We start from the raw sequence: 27,005 nt of genomic DNA, 5'->3' as shown, positions 1-27,005 counted from the left end.
AGTGATACCACGGCCTCACAGAAAACCGACTTGAAACAACGATTGCGTTGTGTTTCGTTGATAGCAGACGTATCACCTGAAGGTAAGCAATCGCCGCCGCCTTTGGACACTTGAAACACCAGAGGCGTTACAAGTGCGTTTTCGGCCTTTTGGAGGTTAGGAATTTAAGGGTTATTGGGAAATCGGGAATTAGGAAGATTAAGAAGGGGGTAATTGGGCCTCCGGTAACCTCACTCACACAACGAAACACAACGCAAGTGTTGTTTCACGTCTGTTTTTGGTGAGGCCGTGGTATCACTCCGGTCGAGCCGGCCCAGCAGTGCCGAAGCATAGCTCTCCCACACTTGAAATGATAGTATACTTACACTCATTTCCATCGGACCATCGTCATAAAAATGTATGTACGTCAAGTCAACACCAACCAAACAGTTGGCCCGGCCCGCGTAACAGCCTAATATATTATCCTGATTTTTCTTCAAAAGCATCTCCATGAAAGTCATCAACGAGTTTACATCGGAAAGGAATATAATTGATCCGGATCCTGAAACAATCGGAGATGACAAATTATTACTTTTTGAAACAGTCTTAGGTACATCAACTATATTTTTCTTGTTTAATAGTTTTAATGACCAATCAAGCCGTTTCGTTTGATATCCATATATGCATGTAGGTAGGTAGTTGTGGAATAAGTCAAATTATATCGAATGGGTGCGCCATCCGCCAATGGATGGAGTGACGATATCCACAAGGTGGCTGGTAGTGGTTGGATGCGTAGAGCTGAAGATCCAGCTCAGTGGCGTGCAATTGGAGAGGCCTATGTCCAGCAGTGGACTAGAACAGGCTGATGATGATATCGAATGCTCATCAAGGTTAAGAGCGTATACCAAATATTATAATGCAATACGATCCGAAGGTGCAGACTACCTAGCGGGTTACCGGGGCTCTGACTTGAAAAGTAGGAATAAGAACGGGGTGGTTTTAGTCGGTAAGAGTCTGACACTCTCTCGCGCCTAAGAGAAGTAATTGGATGATGTTCTCCCCTCAAAAAGAAAATAAAGGCTACGTTTAAAATATTTCAACTTACCTAATCCGTAAAACTCGGGATTACTAAGAATCTCACTTAGTATCAGGTCCAGAGCTTGCTTATGGTCTTGATCATTTAAACGCCTTATGTGAAATCTGTAACAAAAATATTAGATTTTTTTATGGAATAAGCCGGTATACGAGCAGACGGATCACCTGATGGTAAGCAATCGCCGCCGCCCATGGACACTTGAAACACCAGAGGCGTTACAAGTGCGTTTTCGGCCTTTTGGGGGTTAGGAATTTAAGGGTTGTTGGGAAATCAGGGTTGGGAAGATTAGGAAGGGGGGAATTGGGCCTCCGGTAACCTCACTCACACAACTAAACACAACACAAGCGTTGTTTCACGTCGGTTTTCTGTGAGGCCGTGGTATCACTCCGGCCGAGTCGGCCCATTCGTGCCGAAGCATGGCTCTCCCATTCTTATACTGTGATACCAGTTCATCATGACCTTTCCGTACATTTGACGGTCAATTTATACTGGTTACGTTATAACTCAATGTGTACCCATGTGAGTACATTTCCTAATGCATTATATAAGTTACTAAACAGTAGGTATAATAATTAAAAAAATTAAAAAGGCCTGACTGTAAAAAAAACGAACACAGCAGGTTCGGTTCAGTAGCATAGAAAGTGTTTAAATTAAAACAAATTTAACAGAAAGGATCCATATAAGATGGGAATATTTGAGTCAAATATATTAATCGGTCCCGAGATGTTGTTTTAATCTATACTTAATCTATACTTATATATATTATTATTATAAAGCTGAAGAGTTTGTTTGTTTGTTTGAACGCGCTAATCTCTGGAACTACTGGTCCGAATTAAATAATTCTTTTTGTATTGGATAGTGCATTTATCGAGGAAGGCTATAGGCTATAAAACATCACGCTATGACCAATAGGAGCCAAGCAGAGCGGGCGAAACCGCGCGGAAGTAGCTAGTTGAATTATGTAACTTATGAAACATAAGCTTGTTGTTACACCTACTGTTGTCTCTCTGCATCACCCTAAGGTTGACTGGTAGAGAATGCCAAATTGGCATTAAGTCCACCTTTGTATAATGTACATAAAGTGTAAAACAAAAAAGGCAAAAGTCAAAATTATTTATTTCAAATAGACTAGGAAGGCACTTTTGAACGTCAAAGCAAATATAATAATATTAAAAACATCTGTCTGTCGGTCAGTCCTCTAGTTGCTCTATTTGCTCGTTCCAAAGTGTAGATTCCAATGGAGAAGAACGAGCAAGAAACTTCATAAGTTACTCTTTAAGGTCAATTATCTTTTGCATTAATTTGGTTGTCCAAATTAATGCAAATGATAATTAAATACAATTACTTTGGACATACAGCCACTACCAATAATTATTATATTAATTAATTTAGTATACAGTATGGAGATCACTCATATGACTTAAATGAAACTACAAGTAGTACTCGTCCACAGAAGTATAATACAACTAAATATTTCAACGATAACCAAAAATTAAAATAATGAAATTTTCAAACAAAATAAATAATTAAATAAATCAAGTATTAAATTCTGTGTGAATAGCTCCATGTACCTTGACCACAGAAGAGCTGTAATTTTGTAGGTTATCTAGGAATGTTACGGACACGTGGCGCGGCTGTTGCTTTGCCGTATTTGTAAAGAGTGTTCTAATTAGCTCAAAGAGAATAATGCACTTTTTGGCTTACCTACTGGGTCTATTTCGCTCATTTTTTGTTTATCGTCAGCCAAGATGATAACAAATACGTGGTTTAAATTAAGTCATAAGAGGTTTTCCCATACGGTATTCACTATTGTAATCTTCAAACACAACACTGCCTCCCATTAAAGCCATGGCAAATAGAACAACTTATATAAAAATTATAAACAATTTATAAAGATGGAAAGTAATTTAATTTAGTACCACCACTATCTACTCTTTTTTTAGTACATTATCTCTTTGTACTGCAAAAGATAAGACATTTTGCGACCCCAGCGCCATTTAGTTAGTTTATGAGTGACGTATTTTCATACGTCACTTAACACGAAATTAAAAAAATAGGTTATACATGATCCTTGACATTGAATAGTTTTACATAAAAAGAATAAAATAAAGTTCTAGAATGAACAACTTGAATTAGAAATGAATTAAAATGATGATGCAATTACTACGCAGTCCCAAAATACAAGCAAACAGCTGATTCTAGTACCAAATTAGTAGTGACAAATTTTGTAACACTCATATATTTATGTGATTTACATGTTTTTATTTATACTTTAATAATATATCGATTAATTATTGTTTACTGTAAAACAATATCCCAAAAACGATGTGTACGTGACACATAATGTCAACCCACTAACATCCTGTAAGCCATTATTTAAGAAACTTGGGATCTTAACAGTAATTTGTATTTATATTGAATAAATCTGTAAATTTACCATATCTCACTCCGAATTGTTTGAAAAAGTGGGAGATAACTGCAATTGTAAAACTAGATTTCTAAATAAATTAACTCTTCCAAATATGAGAACGGAATTGTACAAACGAAGTTGTTTTCCCGTGTGTATCCAAATTTATGATAAACTTCCTGACAAAATTCGGGAACTACTGATGATTCGGTTTAAGAGGGCATTACGCAGATGGCTAATTGATAATTCCTTCTATTCCATTAAAGAATTCTTGCAATGTAAGTTCCCGAAATAATTGTATATTTAAGATAAATATGTATTTTGCATGTCATTATATTATGACTAAATACTGTACTCATAAACATTTTGTAACACCTTTTATATAACTGTATTCATTAGCAAATAAATCCTTTGACTTTGACTTTAACGTTTATGTTAACTCTATAAAAAATATGAAATGGCCGCCAGTATTATAGCACACTGCACATGTGAGTTGCACAACATTTGAATACAATTATAATGAAACAAACGAATAAATTAATGAGACAAATCAGCATAACTTACTGTGAATTGTTGCCGAATATCCTATAGGTATAGCCATGTCTTCTGATTTGGTCAACAGCCATTATTTAATTGCTTATTGATGCACACTGGTCGATAGACGAAACAATAAGTACTGTTACTGACATAAATCGCGGGCTTTTAACATTCATTTTGGCGGCAAATGATTCTTTCCGTTCCAGATTGCAGATTGCCATAATATGATATGTTAAGCATAAGACCGATACAACAAAACGTATCTGAAATCCGATTGCGTTCAGAAAAACTAAAAAACTATTAACCTGGTTGTCTTGCTCCATCGTAGGCTGCATCATCACTTACCATCAGGCGAGATAGCGGCCAAACGTCGACCCATTTAATATAAAAAAAAAGAAATCGTATCGTATCGATATTGCAATATGAGAAAAGAGTACTAATCCGGTTCTCGAATGCGAAGTTTCGTTTCATCTTCGGCCGTAGGTTTTATTGATTTACTAATGAAATTACTTGCAATAACGTTTTATTTTTAATTTCATATCAAAACCTATTTATTTATCTTCATTTCATTCGTTCATTTTTGTTCAGCAACTTAAAAACATAGGTTACGGTAAAACGAAACGCAAACTATCTGATCTGTAGACAATCAAAATTACGTTTTGGATAGTTTTCATATTGATTCCATCTCTATCACTCTACCAAACGAATAGTGAGTTGGAATGAGAGAGAGCTAATTTAATTCTTTTTTTCTTTCTATCATACGAGATCCGTTGAAAGAACAAAAGAGATGAAGCTAATTGTCAAGCAAGCAAATATTTTTTTATATGGAACACGCCGGTAATTATCAGACCTATCACCTGATGGTAAGCAATCGGTGCCGCTCATAGACAACCAATCAAGTTAACTTAATAAATGACGTCCAGAAACTACAATTGTTTGTTTTTAAGTTTATATAATTATATTATGCCATGTGTGGCGACATAGAAAGAAAGAAAGAAAAGCAGTTTATTTGCACCGATTAAAAAATAATAAACATAAATAATTAATATGAAAAAATAAACATAAAAGTATTCACGGTGCAAAAGGAAAAACATATATATTAGTTAAAGTTCTTAATATTAAGAACTATGACTAAAATATATGATTATACAATTTATTTAACGAATTGCTATTAGTTTTGTAAAATTCAAATTAGTTTAAGTATTCCGGCGCATCATGAACAGGAAAACTCTATTCATATGAGACGTGAGAATATCATCGCAATGTCTGTCGATTTTGACGTTTTGTCAAATATGTCTGTCGATTTTGACGTTTTGTCAAATACGATCAGATACTATGCATGGTAGTGTGTGTAATGTTTTATTTATTGATTTAATGTACTTTATAAGCATTATTTTTGAAAAATATTAGCGTTCTGAACTTCTCCTACACATAAACTATAAGTGTACCAAATTTTATGCTCCTACGTCCGCGCAATTTTCGTAAAAAGAGGTCCAAAGTTTTTGCATCACGTATTAATATATATATTTAGACTTTAATACCATTATACATATAGTATATCCCAGCCTTCCTTTGGGTTAAGCAGAAAATCCGTCAATTAAAATACTTTTTTTTTGGGACAAGCCCGGCGCTACCTCCATACCGCTGCAACTCCTGTACACCAGGATCTACAGTAGACACAACCATGAAAACACCGAGACACTGACGTTCAGCGCGTCCCAGGGACATGAATGACTGTGTTGGATCCCGAAACGAATTAAATTAGAAGATCAACCTTTGGGTTAAGTAGAAAATCAGTCCATTAAAATACCGGTTTACTCACGTAAATATACTGAGCTCTACTAGTTTCGAGTCATAGGGAGACTCTTCCTCATGAGCAGCGTGCGAGGACGCGGCGACGTCGTGTAGTCTGCTGACTGACTGACTGTCGAATGTATGGGAAGGCCACACAAAGCGACACCATGGCACATTGGTTGTGTCTAGCTTGATTCCCAATATGAATGAAAGAGATGTTTGTTCCCGGCCTTTTCCAACTCAGAATCATTTTATAAAGTTTCACATTCACAGGGGTCGATGTAATAGCACTCAAATCACTATTTCAGTATCACAAAATTGGCCAGTTACATAATATGATCGAACGAAACAGCCGACGGTCGATATTTTATCAAACTTCACTGAGTTATGAGCTAAACTGCTATCTTTCCCAAATACTCGAGTCCCTATCTTATAGAAATATTGATATACCTAAATGAAATCAGCAGTATCGACAGCCCGTACAGTCTAATATCTATATCTAGATATATGTAACAACAATATTAATGTAGTTAGTTAATATTAACATACTTTGTGTGTGTTTGCTACGAAACAAAATACTACTTTTTTCTTATTTATGAAGTAAGAGTCTGAGACTCCTTTTCGCCTCACCCAAGGCGAGAGAAGTCATTAGATGATTTTCCTCTTTAAAAAATAGCCCTATGGTCTCCAGTACCATCCCCGCTGGTTTTGTGATACCGTGGACTCCGTTGTCGTTTACTGGGCTGGTGGAAGTGGCGACTCTCACTCCTCCTTATTGACACGACAAGGGGCAAGGATTTGTTGCTGTGGAGTAGGGGATCAATGACCGTGGTGGGTTGCTACGTAACTCCAAATGTCTCTCTCCCAGAATTCGACGTATATGGACGGAGCTATACAACCTACATAGCTCCGTCCCTCTCGCACTGCTCAGTGATCGACCATTCTGACACAATTGTAATAGCAGACTAAGGCCCCTGGATGGGCTAATTGCATTAGGTCCAAATGAGGGGGCATTTCCGTCCCGTTTTTGTCCTAGGAGATTTAATTTTTATTTTAAACGACCAGTGCACAATGAGAACGACATAAGAACGGGGGCGTTAAAATAAAAAACCAAAAGCTACATAATTATTTATTGTATTAAAATGGAATTATTATTGTATAAAAATATAATAATTATTGTATAAAAATGTAATTATTATTGTATAACAATATGATTATTAAAAATTTAATTACTTATTGTATAATATTGATCTAATATAATATAGATCTAAGACAGGATATTTATTATGTTTATTTATGTCTATGAGTTTCCGATATTTCGGCATAAATAAACATGGTAAATATCCCGTCTTAAGTTCTGATATTAGTTTACTAAAAATGTTGTTTTGTCATTTGTTAAAATTAATTATCATACCATAAGCTTACCTTATAGTTTACGCTTACTTTTTTTGGTAATTTTTTTGGTTTTTCTTTTTATCCCAAACTCAATAATAGAGTAGATGACTAATTTTTATTTTAATGTCCGTCTTGTAGATAATTTTAAAACATTATACACGTATTTTTTATTTTCTTATGGAAAAAAATATTATATCTATTTGGAACATCGTGTGACGTCACTTTCAGGTACATTTTATACGTAGAAATGTCGTATTTGCTCCCACAACTTTGATTTGTTTTATCTATTATTGTTCCTACTTCTGCTTTTCGAGCCGGAGCCCCGGTAACCAGCTAGGCAGTTCGCAGTTTATAATGTACTAATATAATTTACTTGCTTTACTAACATTTGTCGTTTTATTGTAACTTTCGTGAGACATACTAAATTAATTATGTAATATGAGCCTCTAGCATGGCTTGAAACTAGTCGAGTTCCTCGTCAAACATTACGTGATTAAGCCGATAACATAATAATTAACATTTATTGTATTAATATGATATGATATGATATTAGTACTACTACTACTAATCCAAATTAATTCTTAAATTAGTATTTTATTGCTTCAAATAAACTTTTAAAGAAACCAACATTCAATATCTCTAATATAACTAACATTAAACATTTTTACTTATACCTATTACAACATAACAAATATACCGTATGGAGAAACCTCTTATGACTTAATTTAAACCACATATTTGTTATCATCTTGGCTCACGATATACGGATAATGAGCGAAATAGGCCCAGTAGGTAAGCCATAAAGTGCATTATTCTCTTTGAGTTAATTCGAACACTCTTTACAAATACGGCATTGTAACAGTCGCGCCGCATGTCCATAACCTGTATTTTCACATCTATTAATGGAACCAACTGTAAATGAGACAAATATTTATTTATACCTGGTTATCTGAGACACTGGGTTAGTGGAATACCTCTATAAGTGATACGAATTAAAAGACCCGTTGATGTCTCACTTAACAAGGTTTCACCGTATATTCGAATAACTTGTAGACGGTTCTGGTTCTGGAAGCAGTTATTGAGCTGCACGTCTTCCAATTGGCCTTTCATTCTCATCACTTGTCTTATTCATATTCATATTCATATTCATTTATTTGCTTTCCACAATGTATGTACAGAGATGTTCTTAAATGTAAAAGTAACAATTATGGACCCAGTTTGGGCACAGCAATTTTATAGATATAAAATTCAGGCTTAATAATTATATAATTTTATATTATTATAGTTTATCTTAGTTTAAAAATGCTTAAATAATTATAATTATTGAGATCTTAAAATTAAACTTTGTAGGTGATTACTTATGGGTGTGTGTGTATTATGGGAGTGTGTGTGTGTGTCATTAAAGTAGCACCCAATAGTTTTATAGGCAACATGTCTGTGTCACGGAGATGTCCTAGATCGTAGTCTTCCGCATTTTGCGTCGTGATTTCCACCTTACTAGGTCTCAAGTCTCTGTACTTCAATTTCTCGGCCATCTCCTGAATTTCTTCACCCGAGAAGGCTTGACCGATGAATGTTATTTTACAGCTTCTTGCGTATTTTTCCCTGTAATGGAAAATAAGGGTTTTTTTAATACGTTTTTGCGACTGCCTCTTTGGTCGGGTGGTCGCAAGTGCGACTGCCAGGACAAGAGGTCTCGGGTTTGATTCCTCACTAATAAAAAAAATCTCAGTAGGGAATCTGGAATTGTGCCCAGTGTAAGGCAATAAATAGGCTCACCCCTATTACATGGGACTTATAACACAATGGTGAAAAGTGGGTGTTCATTGTATAGCGCCATTTCATGCCGCAATGTGCACCTCTGCCTATTCGGGGATATAGGGTGGCAAATGAACAGAGAGAGCACCTGATGGTAAGCAATCGCCACACAAGCAATTACGTCTATCCATGGAGTTACCACATAAGCGACATAACAGGTTGGTTTTATAATGGAGCTTACTTACCGCAATATTAACATATTTTCTATAAATTCAATATTGCATCTTATCTCATGTTTTAGGAAAATGCCGAGAGAAATGAGGATGCAAACTTTCTTAGTACTTCGACAGCCATGCCACAAATTCCTTTGGACGAACTTTACGTACTTCAAGTAATTTTGAACAGCGACGCTGCCCCCCTGAAATTCACAAAAATATATACATAACACAAGGAGACGGCATCCCAATCCCCCCCGCGCTCCGCACTATGGCCTGAACCAATGCCGTACGCGAGAGGTCGCCGTCGCCGACCACATCCCTGAGGACACGACGGTGCTCAACCCTTGCAGAGCACACTGCTACCGTATGCTCCACCGTGTCCTCCGGGCGGTCCTCGCAGTGATGACACCCGGGCGTTTCCTCCCGCCCAATCAGAAACAGAAACCCACTGAAGCTCCCATGTCCGGTAAGCACCTGCGTCGGGCGGTAGGTGAGGACGCCGTGGCGCCTCTAAAGCCACTCCTCAAAGAGAGGACTTACCGTTGCAAAGACATCGAGCCCTTGGCTTAACTTAACTCACCCTTCGAGTGTGGAACGTTGGCAAATGTACTGTCTTCAGCGCCGACAGTGCAGTGGCGCATAGGATACTTGATGTGCTAATATTCATAAAGCTAAATGCTGTTATACTTACACTCATTTCCATCGGACCATCGTTATAAAAATGTATGTACGTCATGTCAACACCAACCAAACAGTCTGTCCGGCACGCGTAACAACCAAATATTTCATTTTTCTTCAAAAGCCTGTCGAAAAAAGCCATCAACGCGTTTACATCGGAAATCAAGATAATTGATCCGGATCCTGAAACAATCGGAGATGACAAATCATTGCTTTTTTAAACAGTCTTAGGTACATCAACTATATTTTTCTTGTTTAATAGTTTTAATGACCAATCAAGCCGTTTCGTTTGATATCCATATATGCATGTAGGTAGGTAGTTGTGGAATAAGTCAAATTATATCGAATGGGTGCGCCATCCGCCAATGGATGGAGTGACGATATCCACAAGGTGGCTGGTGGTTGGATGCGTAGAGCTGAAGATCCAGCTCAGTGGCGTGTCATTGGAGAGGCCTATGTCCAGCAGTGGACAAGAACAGGCTGATGATGATATCGAATGGTCATCAAGGTTAAGAGCGTATACCAAATATCAGACCGATCTTTTGTCAGGAAGGAGGTAAAATGCCAATTACTAAACATGATCCAAACAAAGAAACAAACTAACCAGATAAAAAAGTCGAAAAATGTCTAGTTATTAGTGTAACATGCAGCTGCCACGGTTAGCTGCGGACTACCTAGCGGGATACCGGGGCTCCGGCTCGAAAAGCAGGAGTAGGAACGGGGTGGTTTTTGGCTAGTAAGAGTCTGACACTCCCTCTCGCCTCGCCGAAGGTGAGAATCATTGGATAATCTTCTTCAGAGGAAAAAAAGGCTACGTTTAAAATATTTCAACTTACCCAGTCCGAAAAACTCAGGATTTCTGTAGATCTCACTTCGTATCAGTTCCAGAGCTTGAACGTGGTCATCGTATTGTAAAGGTCGTATGTAATATCTGTAACAAAAATGTTAGTTATTTTTGTACTGTGAATACCAGTTTATCATGGCATCGCTTTGTATGATCTTTCCACACATTCGACGGTCAGTTTATATTGGCTTTGTATAACTATGTGTAGCCATGTGTATACATTTCCTAATGCCTTATAGAAGAATTAAAAGATCTGGTATACCATACACCAGTAAAGTTTACACACTTGCTTAGCATCGCAGTTCTAGGCAGTTATGAAGGCAAGATCGGTGCCCCAATTTCTGACAACAGGCGTTACCCATCTGCTCCTAAAATCCTCCTAAAATAGGTAGTTCCACTGAACCCAAAAATTATAGAAAAATTACATGTTTACCAACAGTCTATAAACTTCTTACATTTATTTTGAGAACAAAAATAACAAAACATATTGAAAAACAAAAGCCATTTTATCTGTATCTCAAAATGGATGTAGGAAGGGGTCTCGTGGAACTAAGGAGCTACTCCTCATTGATATGGTTGTAAGCCAACAGGTTCGTCGGTCCCGAAAGAATTTGTCTACATGCTGGATAGATTATAAAAAGGCATATAACTCTGTGCCACATACATGGCTCATGAGGGTGCTGGAGTTGTATAAAATAGTTGCAACTCTACGCGCCTTCTTGCAGTCATGTATGAGGCAATGGAGTACTGTGCTTTGCTATCTGGGATGTAGACAAATCCAAGGGAGTGAGGAACCTGTAAGGATAGTGCGAGAAATATTCCAGGGTGACAGTCTGAGCCCATTATGATTCTACTTGGCCTTGAATCCTCTCAGTACTCTACTGGAGGCTTCAAGGCTAGGCTAGCCTTTGCGGAGAAGTGTTTATTCTTATGTACTACTTTGGCTTTAGAGTTTAATATACTGCCAGAAGATACCTTATCAATGCATGAAACTTAGTTATTCTCTGTTGTATTTTTTTCTAATCACAAGTGCAGCGATAAGCCTACCACAGATAGTGATAAAATTGCGATTTATTTTATGTGTTACGCATACTTAGACCACACCGGGTGACGTCATAAATCTTAAGTAAACATAGATTCGAAGTTTACATGCGAATAAACGTGGACAGATAAAATTGAAGCAGTCGGGATCCATTCTAAATATAAAGACTTAGTGAGGGCACATACGGCTCGCTTTCTAAAATGGGTCCCGACTGCTTCAATTTTACGATGACTTTCTTGTTTTAGGGTTTTTTCATTGACACCTCTCAAGCCAAAATTCATCAAGCCGTTTAGGCTGCAGAGCATGCCAAACAATTATACATACATACATACATACTCTCGAAAAACATAAACCTCCTTCTGGCGCAGTCGGGTAAAAATGAATTTTGGGACTGCGTAGTAATTACGTCATGATGACAGCAAATACAAGCAAACAGCTGATTCTAGTACCGGTATCAGTACCGTTGTGAAATTATGTTAACTATGTGTAACAAATTTATATAATATCATTATTATTAATCCCTAAAGGGGTAGGCAAACGCAAATTATGGCACGTAATGCCACTCTACAATGTACACCCATTTTTCACAATTTATGTTATAAGTCCCATGTAACAGATTGTGAGCCTATTGCCATATGCCAGGCACAATTCCATCTACACAATATGAGTAACATCTTTTGTAATACTCATATATTTATGTCATCTACATGTTTTTATGTATATTATACAACGATTCATTATTGTTTACTGTAAAATATTTATGTTAAATCTATAAAAAAATATGAAATAAAATACGGATAGCAATATGAATTGCACAATGTGAGTTGCACAACATTTTAATATAATTATAACGAAGAATCAATGCTACATATCTGTATAACTTACAACTCGTCTGGACTCGGTCCAAACGCCCTCCAAATAGGTCCGAATTGTTCAATATCCATTAATTCCATTATTATTAGTTGCGTATGTTTACGTTGTTGCACTCAGCTTGGTAGATAACACAATACTGTTGTTGATACAATTTGCTAGTACATATTTGACATGTATTTTGGCGGCAAATGAGTCATCCGATTCATTCAAGTTTAAGTTAATACATTATATACAAAACATATCAAATTATAATGAAAAAATAAAATAATGAAAATTCAAAAAGCAAGCAATAAGTAATGAATAACGGTAATGATAATGAAAATATATACTTAGTACGCTTTTTATTAAAACTACTCGATTATAAAATGTGTAATTTACAATCGACTAATGACTGAGAAATCATATTTTTTGTTAAAAATATTTAGTGTGTTTTTTGTAATTCAAATAACTATAGGTATTAAAATAATATGATTGCAACTTTGCTTTATATTTACTTTCTCGAATGACTTAATAAATTATTCAATTTTACAAAATAGACAACAATAAAATATATACAATGTTTTTATCTTTGTTATATATATTTTGAAATTATATATATTTAATATAGTATATGTATTATATATACAGTAGAGTCCGTTTATAATGACATCGAAAGGAATTGACAAACACGTCATAATAAGCGGACGTCATACAAAGCGTTATGTATAAATGAAAATCTTTTTTATGTAAATATGTATGTATTAAGTATTTTAATACAGAAACATAGTATATTTGCATATGTGTAAGACCATATTAAATCAAAATCAAAATTGCACGTAATCAGCAGATTATTATATTGAAATTGTCGAATGACCAACGCCAAATTCCTTCGCGAGACATGAGTTAGATTCTCCATTTTCTAATCTGCAGATTATTGCACCTTTCTCCTCAATTGTAAATGCTTTGCGACGTTGAGATGACATTTTTTCCACAATAACAAACGAAAAAACAATGCGTAACCTTCAACTGTCAATTACTCACTGAGATTCAAAACAAAAACTAGGCACGTGCCGAACGTCGTCGGGAATTAACGAACATTATTGAAGGTAAAGAATCGTGCCGGTCATTATAACCGGACATAATTTATTAAAAATGGGTCATATAAAGCGGCATGTCACTGTAAGGGAAGTCATTATATCCGACTTTTTTATAAAGAATTTTATATGAAAACCAAACTTCGTCATGCAATTACGTTATAATAACCGGTTGGTCAATATAGGCGGAGTCATAATAAACGGATTCTTCTGTATATATAATATAAATAATACCAAAAAAAAAATTTTTCAGTATTTTTTACATGAGTTGACAAAATAAAATTTCAGTGAATATTCGACTAAATAATCGACTAAGAACTACACTAAAAAATACCTGAAAAGGAATAACATCTAACTTGAAACTAAAATAAAGTAAGATAAAAAATATAAAATATAATTAAATATAATTATTTAATAATAATGTAATTTATTTTTTAGTTGTATATATTTCAGTCATACATAGTTCTAATTATTATTTAGCCTACATATATATTTTAATTGAGCTTAGTAAAAAAGATTAGTTTATAATACATAATAAAAATATATAATATAATTATATATGAGTTTTTTATATATATTCATAAGTTTATTACGTATGTTTCTATTTAAAGCTTAAAAAACAAGATGTGTTGTTTCTGGACATTATTTATTAAGTTACCTCGTCTGATGGTACGAGTGTCTATGGGCGGCGCCGATTGCTTACCATCAGGTATATCCATCTACTCTTTTACCTCCTTTTATGCCTTTAGGCTTCACTCATTCTGTCTTTTGCGGTAAATTCTATCAAAATATAAACTTTTGTTTTCTTTTCTTCTCCTCTAATTGTTTCGTTGCAGGATCGTGAAGGTTTTAGTGTTCCGATGTTTTCATGTTTGTATCTACTGTAGATCCTGGTGCACAGGAGTTGCAGCCGTTTAAGAGGTTGTAAGGACATTAAAGTCCGGCGCGTCCCAGGGACATGAATGACTGTGTTGGATCCCGCAACGAATTAAATTAGAAGATCAACCTTTGGGTTAAGTAGAAAATCAGTCCATTAAAATACCGGTTTACTCACGTAAATATACTGCGCTCTACTAGTTTCGAGTCATAGGGAGGCTCTTCCTCATGAGCAGCATGCGAGGACGCGGTGACGTCGTGTAGCCCGCTGACTGACTGACTGTCGAATGTACGGGAAGGCCACACAAAGCGACACCATGGCACATTGGTTGTGTCTAGCTTGATTCCCAATATGAATGAAAGAGATGTTTGTTCCCGGGCTTTTCCAACTCAGAATCATTTTATAAAGTTTCACATTCACAGGGGTCGATGTAATAGCACTCAAATCACTATTTCAGTATCACAAAATTGGCCAGTTACATAATATGATCGAACGAAACAGCCGACGGTCGATATTTATCAAACTTCACTGAGGTATGAGCTAAACTGCTATCGTTCCCAAATACTCGAGTCCCTATCTTATAGAAATATTGACATACTTAAATAATATCAGCAATAACTAGATACAAGTGTGGGAGAGCCATGCTTCGGCACTGCTGGGCCGGCTCGACCGGAGTGATACCACGGCCTCACAGAAAACCGACGTGAAACAACGCTTGCACTGTGTGAGTGAGGTTACCGGAAGCCCAATTCCCTCCTTCCCAATCTTCCCTATCCCCGATTTCCGAACAACAACCCTTAAATTTATAACCCCAATAAGCCGGCAACGCACTTGTAACTCCTCTGGTGTTTCAAGTGTCCATGGGCGGCGGTGATTGCTTACCATCAGGTGATACGTCTGCTCGTTTAGTACAGTATTGATAACCCATGCAGTCTAATATTTATCTATATCTATATTAGACTCTGTCTGTGTGACTGACTGACTGACTGAGAGACAGACAACGCACAGCCCAAACTACTGGCCCTAGGAAGCTGTAACTTAGCATGTTCCTCGGGTAGTGTAGGCAAGCACTAGCACTAGAGCACTAGCACTGGATCCCCGCGGGAATGGGAAACGGGGTAAATGATAAATGATATTTATTTTGCAAGTAGGTTACAATGTAACTCTTTTACACGTCAATCTCTTAAATAGCTAGATGAGGCCGGCATTTCCTATCGGACTACTCTGAGAAGAAATGTCGAAACAAACTCAGAGGTCATAGTCATTTTGTCTTTTTTAAAGTCCAGACAAAATCAATTAAAGTTGTCGGAGAACCGTCCAAGTTTATTCTGTAGTGGTCTTTTGAGGAAAGAACCACAGCAGTATGAGCGGACCTGTTCAGATGGCAGCACGCATGTGTCAGTTTACAATTAGCTCAGCTGACGGCTGTTTCTGAATAATCCGACAAACAATACCAACCAAAAGAACATTTGGGTAGGCCACACAAATGCTCAAACTGTCAGAATATAATTAACTAAAAATAAAATGACTAGCCAAAGTCTCACACGGTCCTCAAACTAACAATTTAAAAAGGAAATATAAAAATAAAAAAGGAAAAGTATATAAAAGAAGGAGAGTCATCAGTTTCTGTGTACGGAGTCGCTGGCAGGCGCTGGTTGAGCTACAGGTAATATGTCTCCTCTACATAAACAAATTTGCTATAATCTTCACGCTCGGCAGTGGTTCGGAGATCGCAGTGGTTCGGAGATCGCAGTTTAAAAAGTTCAGGAACCGTACTCTGCTATTGTAATAGTTGCAAAATTGTAGAATAGAATATACATACATATCGTCACGCCTTTTATCCCCGAAGGGGTAGGCAGAGGTGCACATTATGGCATCTAATGCCACTGTACAATGTACACCCACTTTTCACAATTTATGTTGTAAGTCCCATGTAATAGGTGGTGAGCCTATTGCCATATACCGGGCACATTTTCAGACTCCGTGCTACCACTGAGAAATTTTCGAAAATCCGAAAAAAGCCCAGTAATACTTTGCCCGACCCGGGAATCGAACCCGAGACCTCTTGTCCGGCAGTCGCACTTGCGACCACTCGACCAACGAGGTAGTCAAAATATAATAGAATAGAAATTTATTTCTGAGTATATGATACATCGAGATCTTAATATAATATAAATAGTTTCACATACACTACCGTTGTCGGTGTAGAAATATGTTTTTTTATGAATAAAATAACATTTAAGTTGAGGAGGTCTCTCCTTCTAGGGTTTGACCCGGTGTAAATGGGCACCGCGTCCCGCGACCCGCAGGAAAAACGGTGCTCATTGCCCCCTACTAATTATTAATTTATAACTCTCCTCCTTCCTCTTCTGCTGACTTCTTGAGTAATTCGGGTCCCATGGTTTAGTGATTTTAAAGTTTGTTGCAAAATGTTGGTAACTTCTTTCAGAATTCGTTCCGGACACATGCCGCTTAGAGCCTTTGCATATCTGATGAAGAAGGTGGAATCTCCTTACTGTCTAGTCTGTGATAACAATGTAGAAGATGTTTATCACCTCTTGACGGAGAGTGTCAGGAATGAGCCTGAAAGAAATGCGTTGTGTAGTGAACTCAGCATAAATAATGTTAGATGTAGGTATATTTAATTTTATCTTAACAAAACCAATGTCGCCAGAGGCTGCATTGGTATATTCACTGATTAATTTGTAAGTTTACTTTATTAGATTAGTTTATGATGGAACTAGCGTAACTTATTGTTAAAAGTTCCTAAAACAAATAAAGAGAAAAAAAATCTTGAGTATTGATACTGTTTGTGTGTTGTTCTGAATTTTGTGTGGATGTAGATTGAATGCCAGTTGTGGAATGTGAGCTTTGTGTGATGGTTGATTGAGTTGTGTGTGGTGTCTGTGTTTGGGATGGCTGTAGTTGATCGGATTCTGGAATGTTTGTGACGAAGACTGTGTCTTACTAAACTTAACAATACAATGAATGTTTAACAAATAAACTAATCTTGGTTCACTTCACAAAATTCAGTCACAGAATATAAGTATCTATATAACTCTTCTATTGCAGACTGAAATCTGACACATTCCGTCAATAAATTAACAACATCTTCTACCGTGTCACACTCCTCACAATTTGGTGAATTAGCCTTTAACATTAAAATTCTTTCGATCGTTCATTGAAATACTCTTTCCAAATTTCATGACATTTTTGTTTATACTTAGGCAAAAGTTCTACATAATTCGTCCCAATATCTATTTCTCGGCCTTCTTCTATACCCAACTTTGCTAAACGGTCAGCCTCTTCATTACCTTTTATACCTATATGTGAAGGGACCCATTGCAACTTCAGATTTATCCCTCTTTCAGATAGATCATGTATTTTAGATAAAATTTATTTTAGATCAATATTTTTCTATTATTATTGTTAATAGTTAGGACATAAGAAAGTGCTTCCGAAATTGCAAAGAGCTCCAGCGACATAACTGATACATAATTATTTATCTTATAATAAGTATTTGCATTATCCAAATTTAAAGGATCATAATAGGCAGCTCCATGACCATTAGCATTTTTAGACCCATCAGTATAGATTTTGTGATAATCATGATATTTTGCTGAAGTACATAGTGTTATTTCACAGAGATCTTTCCTCATCATACATCATTAGCTCAGCCCCAGCTTCGCATGGGTGCAATGGTGATATATTATGCATATAAACCTTCCTCTTGAATCACTCTATCTATTACAAAGAACCACATCATAATCCGTTGCGTAGTTTTAAAGATTTAAGCATACAAAGGGACATAGGGACAGAGAAAGCGACTTTGTTTTGTACTATGTAGGGATTGTACAGTCCAGCTCCCCTGAGGAACTCCAAGCCTGCTCCCTGCTCATCATCTTCTTTGTATTTCAATTCGTTGGCGACATTTTGTATTTTCTCCCCAATCTGGTAGCTCCGTTTACCGTGATGTCCAGCAGCCTGGCGTTAAAGCTGCATTTGTTCTGGAAATTTAAAGAAAAACGATAACCATCTGTTCATGTGCCGCCATCTTCACTTTAAATTCGTTAGTAAAGAAAATTAGTTCTTAAATATAATCACAGATGGCGTTGTTAGTTTAAGTCCATTTTGTGAATCGCGGTGTTAAGATTCTCCGCGACTTAATGACCCTCCGTGAACATATTTTTTTTTGTTAGTTCATAAGTACTGCAATATAAGTGTTTGTGCTATAGTACAGTGGTTTAATTAATATCCTTCGCTCAGCCAGATTGGCTGTAGTACAAAGTCCAAATAGGGAAGTGCGTCTCGTCAGACCAAGCGTGGCCATCCTCGTCACACCTGCGGCAGGAACAACCAGCATCAGTAGGTATGACGTGGAGCGAAGTGAACTCGAGCTGACCGGGAGGCTTAAGACGCTTCTTATGTACAAGAGTGCAAGTCCAAAACCTACCAACGGTAAGCACCAATGTGACTTTTTCTGAGACTTTCTGACTTTTAAATGTACGTTCTAAGATTATGTTATGATAAAGCCTCGTATTCATGGCAAACATTTTGCTTAGCAACAGTTGATCAACGTTGTTGATGAATAGCGAGAATTGCTGCTGGAAACTTGGTTTAAACTAATATAAACTGATGTTTTCGCTCGCCGAGCGTCAATTTTGCAGCATGGCGTGATTAACTCCGCAACACAAGTGTTGCCCGCAATATGTTTATGCAACTATGTTGCTAAACAAAATGTTTACCATGAATACAAGGCTTAATGAACTACAATTATGACTTATATGACTTAAAAATGTAATTTGTGTGTATCTATAATTTGGAATATTCTAATAATAATGTATGGAGACCATTTATGACCAATTGTGTATTAAATTATGATTTGTATTTTGTTATTGTACGCCTCAACGGCGGGACATAGCTGAATTAATTTTTATTATTTAAGACCTGTATTTATAATGCATACCTATAGTCCACAATAAAGATGATTTGATCTGATCGAGACACGACTGACAGCGGTGAAGAAAAACATCGTGCGTACTCCTGAAATGTACACAAAAACAAATATTAGCCAAGTAACCGATACAACCTTCCAACCGTCTTGAAAGGGCGTATTCCTTTCCCCAACAACGCACCTGCGACTGCTCTGGTGTTGCGGGTGTTGGCCGGCGCTGATCGCTTATCATCAGCTGATTCATCTGCCTGACTGACAGACAGACAACGCACAGCCCAAACTGCTGGATCTAGGAAGCTGTAACTTAGCATGTTCCTCGGGTAGTGTAGGCAAGCACTAGCACTAGAGCACTAGCACTGGATCCCCGCGGGAATGGGAAACGGGGTAAATGATAAATGATATTTATTTTGCAAGTAGGTTACAATGTAACTCTTTTACACGTCAATCTCTTAAATAGCTAGATGAGGCCGGCATTTCCTATCGGACTACTCTGAGAAGAAATGTCGAAACAAACTCAGAGGTCATAGTCATTTTGTCTTTTTTAAAGTCCAGACAAAATCAATTAAAGTTGTCGGAGAACTAGCAAGTTGATTCTGTAGTGGTATTTTGAGGAAAGAACCACAACAGTATGAGCGGACCTGTTCAGATAGCAACACACATGTGTCAGTTTACAATTAGCTCAGCTGACGGCTGTTTCTGAATAATCCGACAAACAATACCAACCAAAAGAACATTTGGGTAGGCCACACAAATGCTCAAACTGTCAGAATATAATTAACTAAAAATAAAATGACTAGCCAAAGTCTCACACGGTCCTCAAACTAACAATTTAAAAAGGAAATATAAAAATAAAAAAGGAAAAGTATATAAAAGAAGGAGAGTCATCAGTTTCTGTGTACGGAGTCGCTGGCAGGCGCTGGTTGAGCTACAGGTAATATGTCTCCTCTACATAAACAAATTTGCTATAATCTTCACGCTCGGCAGTGGTTCGGAGATCGCAGTGGTTCGGAGATCGCAGTTTAAAAAGTTCAGGAACCGTACTCTGCTATTGTAATAGTTGCAAAATTGTAGAATAGAATATACATACATATCGTCACGCCTTTTATCCCCGAAGGGGTAGGCAGAGGTGCACATTATGGCATGTAATGCCACTGTACAATGTACACCCACTTTTCACAATTTATGTTGTAAGTCCCATGTAATAGGTGGTGAGCCTATTGCCATATACCGGGCACATTTTCAGACTCCGTGCTACCACTGAGAAATTTTCGAAAATCCGAAAAAAGCCCAGTAATACTTTGCCCGACCCGGGAATCGAACCCGAGACCTCTTGTCCGGCAGTCGCACTTGCGACCACTCGACCAACGAGGTAGTCAAAATAGAATAGAATAGACATTTATTTCTGAGTATATGTGATACATCGAGATCTTAATATAATATAAATAGTTTCACATACACTACCGTTGTCGGTGTAGAAATATGTTTTTTTTTTATGAATAAAATAACATCTAAGGTGAGGGGAGGTCTCTCCTTCTCGGGTTTAACCCGGTGAAAATGCACCGCGTCCCGCGACCCGCAGGAAAAACGATGCGCATTGGCCCCTACTAAATTTAATTTATAACTCTCCTCCTTCCTCTTCTGCTGACTTCTTGAGTAATTCGGGTCCCATGGTTTAGTGATTTTAAAGTTTGTTGCAAAATGTTGGTAACTTCTTTCAGAATTCGTTCCGGACACATGCCGCTTAGAGCCTTTGCATATCTGATGAAGAAGGTGGAATCTCCTTACTGTCTAGTCTGTGATAACAAAGTAGAAGATGTTTCTCACCTCTTGACGCAGTGTGTCAGGAATGAGCCTGAAAGAAGTGCGTAGTGTAGTGAACACAACATAAATAAGTTAGATGTAGGTATATTTAATTTTATCTTAACAAAACCAATGTCGCCAGAGGCTGCATTGGTATATTCATTGATTACTTTGTAAGTTTACTTTATTAGATTAGTTTATGATGGAACTAGCGTAACTTATTGTTAAAAGTTCCTAAAACAAATAAAGAAAAAAAAATCTTGAGTATTGACACTGTTTGTGTGTTCTGAATTTTGTGTGGATGTAGATTGAATGCCAGTTGTGGATTGTGAGCTTTGTGTGATGGTTGATTGAGTGGTGTGTGGTGTCTGTGTTTGGGATGGCTGTAGTTTATCGGATTCTGGAATGTTTGTGACGAAGACTGTGTCTTACTAAACTTAACAATACAATGAATTTTTAACAAATAAACTAATCTTGGTGCGCTACACAAAATTCAGTCACAGAATAAAAGTATCTATATAACTCTTCTATTGCAGACTGAAATCTGACACATTCCGTCAATAAATTAACAACATCTTCTACCGTGTCACACTCCTCACAATTTGGTGAATTAGCCTTTAACATTAAAATTCTTTCGATCGTTCATTGAAATACTCTTTCCAAATTTCATGACATTTTTGTTTATACTTAGGCAAAAGTTCTACATAATTCGTCCCAATATCTATTTCTCGGCCTTCTTCTATACCCAACTTTGCTAAACGGTCAGCCTCTTCATTACCTTTTATACCTATATGTGAAGGGACCCATTGCAACTTCAGATTTATCCCTCTTTCAGATAGATCATGTATTTTAGATAAAATTTATTTTAGATCAATATTTTTCTATTATTATTGTTAATAGTTAGGACATAAGAAAGTGCTTCCGAAATTGCAAAGAGCTCCAGCGACATAACTGATACATAATTATTTATCTTATAATAAGTATTTGCATTATCCAAATTTAAAGGATCATAATAGGCAGCTCCATGACCATTAGCATTTTTAGACCCATCAGTATAGATTTTGTGATAATCATGATATTTTGCTGAAGTACATAGTGTTATTTCACAGAGATCTTTCCTCATCATACATCATTAGCTCAGCCCCAGCTTTGGATGGGTGCAATGGTGATATACTATACATACATTATACATATAAACCTTCCTCTTGAATCACTCTATCTACTAAAAAAAAACCGCATCAAAATCCATTGCGTAGTTTTAAAGATTTAAGCATACAAAGGGACATAGGGACAGAGAAAGCGACTTTGTTTTATACTATGTAGTGATTGTACAGTCCAGCTCCCCTGAGGAACTCCAAGCCTTTGTGTTTCAATTCGTTGGCGACATTTTGTATTTTCTCCCCAATCTGGTAGCTCCGTTTACCGTGATGTCCAGCAGCCTGGCGTTAAAGCTGCATTTGTTCTGGAAATTTAAAGAAAAACGATCACCATCTGTTCAAGTGCCGCCATCTTCACTTTAAATTAGTTAGTAAGGAAAATTAGTTCTTAAATATAATCACAGATGGCGTTGTTAGTTTAAGTCCATTTTCTAGATCGCGGTGTTAAGATTCTCCGCGACTTAATGACACTCCGTGAACATATTTTTTTTTGTTGGTATAAGTACTGCAATATGAGTGATTGTGATATAGTACAGTGGTTTGATTAATATTCCGGTAAATATCCTTCGCTCAGCCAGGTTGGCAGTAGTGCAAAGTCCAAATAGGGAAGGGCGTTTCGTCAGACCAAGCGTGGCCATCCTCGTCACACCTGCGGCAGGAACAACCAGCATCAGTAGGTATGACGTGGAGCGAAGTGAACTCGAGCTGACCGGGAGGCTTAAGACGCTTCTTATGTACAAGGGTGCGGATTCTAAACCTACCAACGGTAAGCACCAATGTGACTTTTTCTGAGACTTTCTGACTTTTAAATGTACGTTCTAAGATTATGTTATGATAAAGCCTCGTATTCATGGCAAACATTTTGCTTAGCAACAGTTGATCAACGTTGTTGATGAATAGCGAGAATTGCTGCTGGAAACTTGGTTTAAACTAATATAAACTGATGTTTTCGCTCGCCGAGCGTCAATTTTGCAGCATGGCGTGATTAACTCCGCAACACAAGTGTTGCCCGCAATATGTTTATGCAACTATGTTGCTAAACAAAATGTTTACCATGAATACAAGGCTTAATGAACTACAATTATGACTTATATGACTTAAAAATGTAATTTGTGTGTATCTATAATTTGGAATATTCTAATAATAATGTATGGAGACCATTTATGACCAATTGTGTATTAAATTATGATTTGTATTTTGTTATTGTATACCTCAAAAGCGGGACATAGCTGAACAAATTTTTATTATTTAAGACCTGTATTTATAATGCATACCTATAGTCCACAATAAAGATGATTTGATCTGATCGAGACACGACTGACAGCGGTGAAGAAAAACATCGTGCGTACTCCTGAAACATGCATAAAAACAAATATTAGCCAAGTAACCGATACAACCTTCCAACCGTCTTGAAAGGGCGTATTCCTTTCCCCAACAACGCACCTGCGACTGCTCTGGTGTTGCGGGTGTTGGCCGGCGCTGATCGCTTATCATCAGGTGATCGTCTGCCTCCCTATTCTATAAAAAATAATCCATAATACGCCTTTTATTTTGTGAACAGTGAGCAAACATTTATAACCCTTTTAATGAAGGGCATACATCATCCAATGATTCTTCCAGCCTTTCGTGAGGCGAGAGAGAGTGTCAGACTCTTACTGGCTAAAACCACCCCGTTCCTACTCCTTCAAGCCGGAGTCTTGCTTCTTTTGGGACAGGTCAGCTCTCCCAGTGGGTTAGTGGGCTGACTTGGCAGAGCCTTCGGTATATTGAATGTAATAGATAGTAAAATTGTGCTATCATTAACACAATTTTACTATAATATGTAAGTATTTTTGTAACAATAATAGGTAAACTTGTGGTTAAATTGTAGCATTAAAGGCATTAAAAATTTTGATAAGATTTATCATAAAAAATATGTATTACAAGGGCATGGATCGGAGCCCCGGTAACCCGTTAAGTTGTCCGCTCCGAGTCGGACATCAGGCCTACTGGGCCCCATCTCTAGTGGTCTGATGGCTCCTTGAGGCATGCGCTGGACCCAACGCTACGGTCTAGTTCTGGGGCCTTAGTACGTTTAACGAGATCGAAATGTTACCGCATTCGGCGCGCTGATAGGTTAGTTCATTGGAGCAGGGGCCTTAGTCTGCTGTTACAATTGTGTGTGTGTCAGAATGGTCGATCACTGAGCAGTGCGAGAGGGACGGAGCTATGTAGGTTGTATAGCTCCGTCCCTCTTGCACTGTTCAGTGATCGACCATTCTGACACAATTGTAATACCAGACTAAGGCCCCAGGCCTCTACTACTCTCGCTCGCCGTCCGCTGACCCGTAAGCGTACCACTTACAAGCTGAGAGATACCATACAGCACATGTTGTATTGGATGGCTAATAACATACCAGAAGTTGTCAAAACGTGTGGGAGAGCCATGCTTCTTCACGAATAGGCCGGCTTGATCGGTGTGATACCACGGCCTCACCGAAAACCGACGTGAAACAACGCTTGCGTTGTGTTTCGTTATGTGAGTGAGGCTACTGGAGGCCCAATTCCCCCCTTTCCAATATTCCCAATCCCTGATTCCCCAACAACCCTTAAATTCCTAAACCCCAAAAGGCCGGCAACGCACTTGTAACGCCTCTGGTGTTTCACGTGTCCATGGGCGGCGGCAATTGCTTACCATCAGGCCTAATTCCCCCTTCCCAATCTTCCCAATCCCTGATTCCCCAATAACCCTTAAATTCCTAAACCCCAAAAGGCCGACAACGCACTTGTAACGCCTCTGGTGTATCAAGTGTCCATGGGCGGCGTTGATTGCTTACCATCAGGCCTAATTCCCCCCTTCTCAATCTTCCCAATCCCCAATTACCCAACAACCCTTAAATTCCTAACCCCCAAAAGGCCGGCAACGCACTTGTAACGCCTCTAGTGTTTCAAGTGTCCGTGGGCGGCGGCGATTGCTTACCATCAGGTGATACGTCTGCTCGTTACATCTGCTGTTCCATATTTCATTGTCTGGACAACAGACTTTAAAAGAGACTATGACCTCTGAGTTTGTTTCGGCATTTCTTCTCAGAGTAGTCGGATAGGAAATGACGGCCTCATCTAGCTATTTGAAATATTGACGTGTAAAAGTGTTATTTTATTACCTATTTACAGAAATAAATATAATTTATCATTTATCATAAAAAAACATGAACATTACTTACACGACCGCGGTTGTAACTTCCATCGTATAAACCCCGTACATACACAACATCGGCTCCAATCTGTTTGTCCGTCTGTTTGCATAGCAGCAGCGGTGAGAGTCATGTTTCTACGAAGGATGGAAGGGACGCCATCGACTTCAGGTCCGGTCTGAAACCTGTACAATGTAGTTACGTCAGTATAACGGGACAGGACTGCCTCGTTGGTCGAGTGGTTGCAAGTGCGACTGTCGAACAAGGGGTCTCGGGTTAGATTCCCGGGTCGGGCAAAGTATTGCTGGGGTTTTTTCGGTTATTCGAAATATTTCTCAGTAGTAGCACGGAGTCTGGAAATGTGCATAGTATATGGCAATAGTCTCACTCCCTATTACATGGGACTTATAACACAAATGGTGAAAAGTGGATGTACATTGTATAGCGGCATTACGTGCCGTAATGTGCATCTCTACCTACCCCTTCGGGGATAAAAGGCGTGACGTTGCTTTTTTTATTTTTATAAGATAAGACATTTATGAAGTCGGTGAAATCAATATCATTTTTGAATAAAAATCTGAATGAAATATTAATTGTAGAAGTACTATGCAATTTGATATCTGAATCCAATGATAACTTACCACTTGATAAGGAAGATGAAGCGACTCTAGATATACCTTAATGCATTATGTAATGTGACAAGTTCACAATTCTTTCCAAGCGCTGTTAGAGTCCTTGAGGCCTTAGGGTCCAGTCTCTGACATGGAGACGTGGCAAGCCATGTCCCCACCTTCCGAGGAAGAACCAGCTCCGTCCCCTGCATCATCAGCATATCATGTACTCGGTGGCAATAACTTGCAAGTCAGCTGTCCAGCTTCCATCGACTCCTTGATACATGAGCTACAATTCGACGTAAAATCATTTCTATCCATATTTCAACTCGGTTTTCTCAACAGAATTACACAATTGCCCTTTTAGTATCACTTGGTAAGGTCAAAGATGCACTAGGGTCGATGCAGTAGTATTATTTATCACTGAAACACTATTGTAACTAAGTTTTTGTACTGTGGCGACGAAAACGCCCGGCTTGTCGATTCTGTCGCCCGTCCCGTCAATCGGTCTGGGCTATCTATGTGACGCGAGCTCATATCTAATCTATTTCTAGATAATTCGAACGGGGAAGTCCACTCACTACATGTTGATGTAGCACAATATTTAAAGTAGCGCGCGAAATTGAAATATTCTCACGTTGTTTAGCAATTTGCAACTCGATTGTAAGTTATTCCGCTATGGCTGCAGCTCCGGCCGCGATGTGCAACCTATCTAAGGCAGGATAACTGAATGTTTCTA

The 27,005-nt window shown here is 37.8% G+C and overlaps 3 protein-coding genes and 1 long non-coding RNA gene across 4 annotated transcripts in view; 1 reads left to right on the top strand and 3 right to left on the bottom strand.

The window, feature by feature from the left end:
* LOC126911989 (uncharacterized) overlaps positions 1-4,133 on the bottom strand; it is a 5,019-nt gene extending 886 nt beyond the window's left edge. The window contains exons 1-3 of the mRNA XM_050701960.1: positions 4,047-4,133; positions 1,085-1,179; positions 366-541 (exon numbers count right to left, since the gene is read on the bottom strand). Of these exons, the coding sequence (XP_050557917.1) occupies positions 366-541; positions 1,085-1,179; positions 4,047-4,108 (333 nt within the window). The 5' untranslated portion in view covers positions 4,109-4,133. The remainder of the gene's footprint in view (positions 1-365; positions 542-1,084; positions 1,180-4,046) is intronic.
* The window catches only part of LOC126911996 (uncharacterized), a 23,736-nt gene extending 14,981 nt beyond the window's left edge, over positions 1-8,755 (top strand). Inside the window, exon 3 of the long non-coding RNA XR_007706596.1 lies at positions 8,710-8,755. This is a non-coding gene — a long non-coding RNA (uncharacterized LOC126911996). The remainder of the gene's footprint in view (positions 1-8,709) is intronic.
* LOC118280464 (uncharacterized) overlaps positions 7,006-27,005 on the bottom strand; it is a 29,846-nt gene continuing 9,846 nt past the window's right edge. Inside the window, exon 4 of the transcript XR_007706559.1 lies at positions 7,006-7,682. The gene's annotated coding sequence lies outside the window, so the exon portion shown is untranslated. The remainder of the gene's footprint in view (positions 7,683-27,005) is intronic.
* On the bottom strand, positions 7,689-27,005 carry LOC118280423 (uncharacterized). The gene is made up of 6 exons (XM_050701964.1): positions 26,297-27,005; positions 25,686-25,840; positions 10,699-10,793; positions 9,876-10,045; positions 9,212-9,384; positions 7,689-8,813 (listed from the first exon to the last, which is right to left on the bottom strand). Exons 2-6 carry the CDS (start codon positions 25,733-25,735, stop codon positions 8,567-8,569), a joined length of 735 nt encoding a protein of 244 aa, XP_050557921.1. The 5' UTR covers positions 25,736-25,840; positions 26,297-27,005; the 3' UTR covers positions 7,689-8,566.

This window comes from Spodoptera frugiperda, chromosome 21 (assembly GCF_023101765.2).
Source record: "Spodoptera frugiperda isolate SF20-4 chromosome 21, AGI-APGP_CSIRO_Sfru_2.0, whole genome shotgun sequence".
Classification (NCBI taxonomy): Eukaryota; Metazoa; Arthropoda; class Insecta; order Lepidoptera; family Noctuidae; genus Spodoptera; species Spodoptera frugiperda.
This window is presented reverse-complemented; position numbering and strand designations above follow the sequence as displayed.

What these genes read in the sequence shown, in the direction of transcription:
- LOC118280423 (XM_050701964.1), bottom strand. Translation starts at nt 25,735, where the DNA reads ATGTTGTGTATGTACGGGGTTTATACGATGGAAGTTACAACCGCGGTC. An exon ending in GAAGTTACAACCGCGGTCGT is followed by an intron (nt 10,794 to 25,685) that starts GTAAGTAATGTT and finishes TTTTTGTTACAG; the next exon opens with ATATTACATACGACCTTTAC. An exon ending in TCCTGAGTTTTTCGGACTGG is followed by an intron (nt 10,046 to 10,698) that starts GTAAGTTGAAAT and finishes CGATTGTTTCAG; the next exon opens with GATCCGGATCAATTATCTTG.